Below are 7,856 nucleotides of genomic sequence, written 5' to 3'. Positions count from 1 at the left end.
ACAATTTTAATGGAACAGTAAGGCACAACCTTGGATTAAAACACTTTGCTATACAGCCAAAAGGAGGGAAAAGCTATAACCTTAGGAACTTTATGCCAATCAAGAAGCCTCTAAAATACCTCTCTAATAGATCAGTATCAGACATTCTTCCCTTTTACATTAATTCCTATATTACATCACTTGATCACAAAGTGTGACTGATACTCATAAAGAATTCCTCATTCATTTATATTTGAGCCATCCAGCCAGGCTACTCCCCTGTTCTCCACCCTTTTCCACCCTTTTGCAGTGGTATTTTTGTAGCAATCCCCTTCCTAAAGAATTACCTACACATCTTCAATAGTTTTCCAAAGCAAGGAAACAAGCAAGCAAGCAATGAGTCAGACAAAGTCAGCCAAGGGCAGATGTGTGGATAAATAGACTCATAGACACATACATTAGGATAGCAGCAGCCTGATTCACTGAAGTCTACTGACTTTGGCAGAAAAGTTGCTGTGGCTTGCTCAAAGACCTGTAATGCCACCTTAGGTTGTGCTACTAGTGCCAGACCTCTTGTTTTTAAGGGATTAGCAGTGGTCTATACAAGAAGCTAGGGAGCTAATGTAACCAGGCAGCTAATGATACAATAGTCAATGCTTTGGACATGTATTAGGAGCAGACTATGGCTTCCATTATTAACATTTGCCAAGTGTAAATTTCATAAAGAATTTTGTGACTGAGCGTGGTGGCTCATGCCTGTAATCCCAGCACTTTGGGAGGCCGAGGTCGGAGGATCACCTGAGATCAGGAGTTCAAGACCAACGTGGTCAACATGGTGAAACTCTGTCTCTACTAAAAATGCAAAAATTACCCAGGAATGGTGGCCACGTCTGTAAACCCAGCTACTTGGGAGGCTGAGGCGGGAGAATTGCTTGAACCCAGGAGGCAGAGGTTGCAGTGAGCCAAGATCACGCCGCTGCACTCCAGCCGGGGTGACAGAGTGAGACTCCGTCTCAAAAAAAAAAAAAAGAATTTTGTGCAAAACTTCAAGACACTAAGGAAGCAATCTTTAAATATTTTGGACTGGGGCCAGGCGTGGTGGCTCACGCCTATAATCCCAGCACTTTGGAAGGCTGAGGCGGGTGGATCACGAGGTCAGGAGTTCGAGACCAGCCTGGCCAACATGGTGAAACCCTGTCTCCACTAAAAATACAAACAATTAGCCGGGCATGGTGGTGTGTGCCTGTAATCCCAGCTACTTGGGAGGCTGAGGCAGGAGAATTGCTTAAACCCAGGAGGCTGAGGTTGCAGTGAGCGGAGATCACACCACTGCACTCCAGCCTGGGCGACAGAGCAAGACTCTGTCTCAAAAAATAAATAAATAAATAAATAAATTTGGACTGGGATATTAGGCACTTCCGTAACACTAATCTTTCTACTTGGAAATGGGAAGTGGAAAACATTCCAGTGCACATAACACTGAGGCATAAACCATGCTGCAAAGGTGTGAATGCATGAGGCTTTATAGGGTGCCCAGCCTCCTTGTTAATAAAAGCCATGAGAAAGTCCCTAGGCATTTTGTCAGAGCAGCCATTCTGGTAGTTACAGTGTCCCCAAACTAAGCAAACCTGTAAGCATGCTGCTTTTTTTTTTTAACAGCCAACATTGCACTAACAAGAGGAGCCACATAGGTACAAAGTTGAGAATCAGAGGCCAGAGGTAGAGTGATGTGGGCAAGCAGCCTAGAAGACTTGACTCCATACCTCTCACCAAGGCCACCTTTCAAAACGGGTATCTCCACCTAGCAGCCTTTGATGACAGAGCAGAGTGCAGAGGACGGTCTCATACTTCGAGAGAAATGTTAGTTACCAAAAAGCTCCTGGAGAGGCAACATCCCAGAGGCCCATTTAATAATGAAGGTAAATAAAAACTCCCTGAACTATCCTGCCAAGTCAGAAATACATATATAGGGCATAGCTTGTGGTGCCAAGTAGAACAGAGGAGATTTTGAGGCTTAATGAAAGGCAGAAAGACTGCCAGAGTAAGTGAACAGTATGTTGGATGACACAGAAGTAGGAAGCAAAGAACATATAAAAAGGATAAAGCATGCTGGCAGACTCGCTGGAGGGAAGGCAGCAGGGCTACAGTCTACACCTGGTGAAAGAGCTTTGCTGGCTTGTTCTTGGCATGATTGCCTCTCTCACTTTCTCAGACTGGATGGATGTGTGGCATTCAGTGGCAGAATAGGGAAGATATTTATAAATGAAGAACTAGTGAATGGATACTGAACAGAAATAGATAGGGTGTACCATTCTGTAATGCCCTGTTTATACACCAAAGGCAGGTTTGTGTTGACAGAACATATTTGGGGTTGTCATGCAACAGCAGTAGTACTTTGGGAGAAGGGGAATGAGGGGGTGGAGGTGGAGTTGGTGGAAGGAGGACTTTCAAGTTCCAGTTCTTAAATACTAGACCGCAAGGAACAGTTTGGTCTCCTTTAGTGAAGAAATCGGATGCTCATTTTCTGTTCTACATCCACCTTCTCCAAAACCTGGGGGAGAAAACCAGGAACAGTTACGAAGGTTAGGAATGTCACAACATTCCCAAGCTCTTATCTGAGTCATGTTCTCTCCACTTCCTCCTGTGCAGTAAAACATCACTTTTTCAAACAACGAGGTAAGTGACCAACCTTAACAAATTCTGTGAAAGATATGGCACTGTCCCCATCCTGATCAGCCTCCTGAATGGTCCTGTCTGCGATGCTGCCCAGCTGCTCATCTGAGATATTTACTCCAACCATCATGCGTAGCACCTGGAAGACCAAGAGCCGAGAATTACAAGGGTCTTGGGAATCAGAGGGACTCTTTATTGAGATTGAAAATAAAGCTATCGGCTGGGCGCGGTGGCTCAAGCCTGTAATCCCAGCACTTTGGGAGGCCGAGACGGGCGGATCACGGGGTCAGGAGATTGAGACCATCCTGGCTAACCCGGTGAAACCCCGTCTCTACTAAAAAATACAAAAAACTAGCCGGGCGTGGTGGTGGGCGCCTGTAGTCCCAGCTACTCGGGAGGCTGAGGCAGGAGAATGGCGTAAACCCGGGAGGCGGAGCTTGCAGTGAACTGAGATCCGGCCACTGCACTCCAGCCTGGGCGACAGAGCGAAACTCCATCTCAAAAAAATAAATAAATAAATAAATAAAAATAAAGCTATCACCATCCCCCTTTTCCTTTGATGCCCTCAAATACAGTCATGCACTGCATAATAATGTTTTGGTCAATGACCGACCACATCTATAATGGTGGTGCTGTAAGATTATAATACTGTATTTTGATGAGAACACATGGACACAAACAGGGAAATAACAGACACTGGGGCCTACCAGAGAATGGAGTGGGAGGTGAGAAACAGAAAAAATAACTATTGGGTACTAGGCTTAGTACCTGCGTGGCGAAATATTCTATACATCAAACCCCCATGACAAGAGTTGACCTACATAACTAACCTGCATGTGTACCCCTAAACCTAAAAATTTTTTTTTTTGAGACGGAGTCTTGCTCTGTCGCCCAGGCTGGAGGGCAGTGGCGCAATCTCAGCTCAGTGCAAGCTCCGCCTCCTGGGTTCACGCCATTCTCCTGCCTCAGCCTCCCAAATAGCTGGCATTACAGGTGCCCGCCACCACACCCGGCTGATTTTTTGTATTTTTAGTACAGAAGGGGTTTCACTGTGTTAGCCAGGATGGTCTCAATCTCCTGACCTCGTGATTCGCCCACCTCGGCCTCCCAAAGTGCTGGGATTACAGGTGTGAGCCACTACGCCTAGCCAAAACAATCTTAAAAAAAGATTACAGTACCCTATTTTTACCGTACCTTTTCCATGTTTAGATATATATATATATTTTATTTTTTTTGAGACAGGATCTCACTCTGTTGCCCAAACTGGAGTGCTGGAGTGTGAATGTGGCTCACTGCAGCCTCACCTCCCATGCTCAAGTGATCCTCTCACCTAAGCCTCCCAAGTAACTGGTACTACACTACAGGTGCATGCAACCATGCCTAATTTTTTTTCCCCCTGAGGCAGTTTCACTCTTGTTGCCCAGGCTGGAATGCAATGGCATGATCCCGGCTCACTGCAACCTCCACCTCCCAGGTTCAAGCGATTCTCCTGCCTCAGCCTCCTGAGTAGCTGGGATTACAGGGATCTGCCACCACACCCAGCTAATTTCTGTATTTTTAGTAGTGACAGGGTTTCACCATATTGGCCAGGCTGGTCTCGAACTCCTGACCTCATGATTCACCCACCTCCGCTTCCCAAAGTGCTGAGACTACGGGTCTGAGCCACCGCACCCAGTCGCCTGGCTAATTTTTCAAAATTTTTTGTAGCAATGTGGTCTCACTGTGTTGCCCAGGCAGGCCTTCAACTCCTGGGCTCAAGCAGTTCTCCCTCTACCACCTCCCAAAGTGCTGAGATTATAGGCGTGAGCTACCATGCCCAGCCACAGATATGTTTAGATACACAAATACTTACCATTTTATTACAACTGCATATAGTAGTCAGAACAGTAACATGCTGTATGGGTTTGTAGTCTAGGAACAATAGGCTACACCACATAGCCTAGGTGTCTAGTAGGCTATATCATCTAGGTTCATGTAAGTATATTCTATGATGTTCTTACAACTACAAAATTGCCTAACATTGCACGTCTCAGAATGTATCCCCATCTTTACCATCATGTGACTAAATAACAGCTAAAAGGCTGAAACCCTTATCTTCTCATCTAGGCAATGATGTAAGCAGAATTTATCTAGGTGACTGGATAAGAAGACAAAGACTAAGGGAGAGTCCTTTGCATTTTGCCCTTCCTTATTCTTGTTACCCAGAATACAGATATGCTGTCTGGTGGCACTGCAGCCACCCTGGAACCATGAGGTGAGTAATATGAGCTATGGATGCCAGGCTAAGAACACAGAATAAGCCTGGTTCCTGGACATCAGTGAGGTACTGTACCAGCGTGGACAGTCTATCCCAAACATTCTTGTTGCGTGAGCGTAACTAGTTCCTTATTGATTTAAATCAGTCTGGTGGGGCTTTCTGAAATCCCACCCAAAATGTAGTCCTCTTTGAGGTGCTGCATTAAGCCAGCTACTCCTAAAGTATGGCCCAAGAAAACATAAAGATCCTTGAAGAGTTAAATGCTAAATCCCCTTCTGAGAAAAATAACAAGCACAATTAAAGAGTTGCGAGAATTGAGTAAGAGAATTTAACACTGTTTCACTAAATCTGTCTTAAACTTAACCAATCCTCAAGCCCCTGGTAATTCTATTAACATCTTTAGGGTGTGAACATACTTTGAAAATTGCTTCCTTAAACAAAATAAGCAACTTTAACAATTTGACTGTCAGGCAATATGGAAAGGCTGGTTCTTAGGCAATATAAAATGGGGGACAGGGTACCCTTCTGACTTCTTATATTATTACTGCAGTCAGCCACCTCTGTCTTCAGATGGTAAGAACTGAGCTTTTCCACAGGAAGGAAAGGGCCTCTAGTCCAGTGGTTCACAGGCTTCCTTTCCTCCACTCCTTTACTCCTTTACTTCCTTCTACAATCTCATTAGATTTTTTTTTTTTTTTTTTTTTTGAGATGGAGTCTTGCTCTATTGCCAAGGCTGTAATGCAATGTCATGATCTCGGCTCACCGCAACCTCCACCTCCTAGGTTCAAGTGATTCTCCTGCCTCAGCCTCTCGAGTAGTTGGGATTACAGGTGCCCATCACCATGCCTGGCTAATTTTTGCATTTTTAGTAGAGACGGGGTTTTGCCACATTGGTCAGGCTGGTCTCGAACTCCTGACCTCAGATGATCGGCCTGCTTTGGCCTCCCAAAGTGCTGGGATTATAGGCATGAGCTGCTGCACCTGGCCTGTAATTTGCTTTTTAAAAATCGATTTCATGGGCCAGGCACGGTGGAGAAACCCCGTCTCTACTAAAAATACAAAATTAGCTGGGCGTGATGGTACATACCAGTAACCCCAGCTACTCGGGAGGCTGATGCATGAGAATCGCTTGAACCCGGGAGGCAGAGGTTGCAGTGAGCTGAAATTGCACCATTGCACTCCAGCCTGGGCAACAAGAGCGAAATTACAAGCCGAGTGTGGTAGTGCGTGCCTATAGTTCCAGCTACTCGGGTGGCTGAGGCAGGAGGATGGTCTGAGCCCAGGAGTTCAAGGCTGCAGTGTGCTATGATCATGCCTGTGAATAGTCGCTGCATTCCAGACTAGGCAGCAGAGAGAGACCCTATCAGTCAATCAGTCAATCCATCAATAGTAAATTACATGATTTTCTAAAAAGAAAAAAAGCTGAAATACTGATTTGTATCCAAACTGATTATTTTTTAAATAAACCAATTGTTGAAAATTGGAAGTTGTGGCCGGGGGTGGTGGCTCACGCCTGTAATCCCAGCACTTTGGGAGGCCGAGGTGGGCGGATCATCTGAGATCAGGTGTTCGAGACCAGCCTGGCCAACATGGCGAAAACCCATCTCTACTACAAATACAAAAATCAGCTAGGCATGGTGGCGGGCACCTGTAATCCCAGCTACTTGCGAGGCTGAGGCAGAATCGCTTGAACTCAGAAGGTGGAGGTTGCAGTGAGCCGAGATTACGCCATTGCATTCCAGCCTGGGCGACAAGAGAGACACTCCCTCTCAAAAAAAAAAAAAAAAAGAAAATTGGAAGTTGTACATTTTAGGTACAAATGTACACAAATAGAAGGATTAATAAAAAGACAATGCGCCTGGTGCAGTGGCTCATGCCTGTAATCCCAGGACTTTGGGAAGCTGAGGCAGGCGGATCATGAGGTCAGGAGTTTGAGACCAGCCTGAAGAACATGGTGAAACCCGTCTCTACTAAGAATACAAAAATTAGCCGGGCGTGGTAGTGCATGCCTTGGCAGGAGAATCGCTTGAACCCAGGAGGAGGAGGTTGCAGTGAGCTGAGATCACGCTACTGCACTCTAGCCTGGGCAACAGAGCGAGACTCCATCTCAAAAAAAAAAAAAAAAAAGAGACAAAGATAATCAATACACAACTCATTTGCCATATTCCCTGTGTGTGGCCAAGCAGATGAATCCAACCTCAAACAGCAGCTTCTTCAGATCCCAGACCAAATATTTTGAGGTGTTTTATTTGTAGAATTATAAAACTGGATTATGTACAGGTATCTGTAGTGTGAGTCGGAGGGTGGGGATAGAAGTGGTGGTGTCTTTAACATCATTTCACCAGGTGCAAATGACACATGTATGTAGTCCCAGCTACCAGTCCCACCTACTTGGAAGGCTAAGGCCAGAGGATCACTTGAGCCCAAGTGTTCAAGCCAGCCTGGGCAATGTAGTGAGACTGTCTCAAAAAAGAAAAAAAAAAAGGTCATCTCATCTGATCTGTTAATGAGGACATGACGGTCCAGAGGTGGTTTGACTCAGGTCCCAGGAAGCAGTGGCATGAGCTTATCTGCCCAGGCCTCCATTCCCAGCCCAGTGCTCCCTCCGCCTGTCCATGCTGCCACTTATTGTTCCAGTCAAACTTCTTCAGGCCGGTTGCGGTGGCTCATGCCTGTAATCCCAGCACTTTGGGAGGCTGAGGTGGGTTGATCACAAGGTCAGGAATTTAAGACCAGCCTGGCCAACATGGTGAAACCCCGTCTCTACTAAAAATACAAAAGTTAGTCAGGCATGGTAGTAAGTGCCTATGGTAAGCGCCTATAGTCCCAGCTACTTGGGAGGCTGAGGCAAGAGAATTGCTTGAACCCAGGAGGTGGAGGTTGCAGTGAGCTGAGATCACACCACTGCACTCCAGCCTGGGTGACAGGACAAGACTCTGTCTCAAAA

The 7,856-nt window shown here is 45.9% G+C and overlaps 1 protein-coding gene across 1 annotated transcript in view; it reads right to left on the bottom strand.

The window, feature by feature from the left end:
• Nucleotides 1-1,930: 1,930 nt before the first annotated feature.
• The window catches only part of CHP1 (calcineurin-like EF-hand protein 1), a 71,841-nt gene continuing 65,915 nt past the window's right edge, over nt 1,931-7,856 (bottom strand). Inside the window, exons 6-7 of the mRNA XM_011956678.1 lie at nt 2,669-2,791; nt 1,931-2,530 (exon numbers count right to left, since the gene is read on the bottom strand). Coding sequence (XP_011812068.1) covers nt 2,477-2,530; nt 2,669-2,791 — 177 coding nt within the window. The 3' untranslated portion in view covers nt 1,931-2,476. The remainder of the gene's footprint in view (nt 2,531-2,668; nt 2,792-7,856) is intronic.

The sequence above is a fragment of the Colobus angolensis genome, unplaced genomic scaffold, assembly GCF_000951035.1.
Source record: "Colobus angolensis palliatus isolate OR3802 unplaced genomic scaffold, Cang.pa_1.0 Scaffold420, whole genome shotgun sequence".
Taxonomy (NCBI): domain Eukaryota; kingdom Metazoa; phylum Chordata; class Mammalia; order Primates; family Cercopithecidae; genus Colobus; species Colobus angolensis.
Note: the sequence above shows the minus strand (reverse complement) of the source record. Positions and strands in the feature narration are given on the sequence as shown.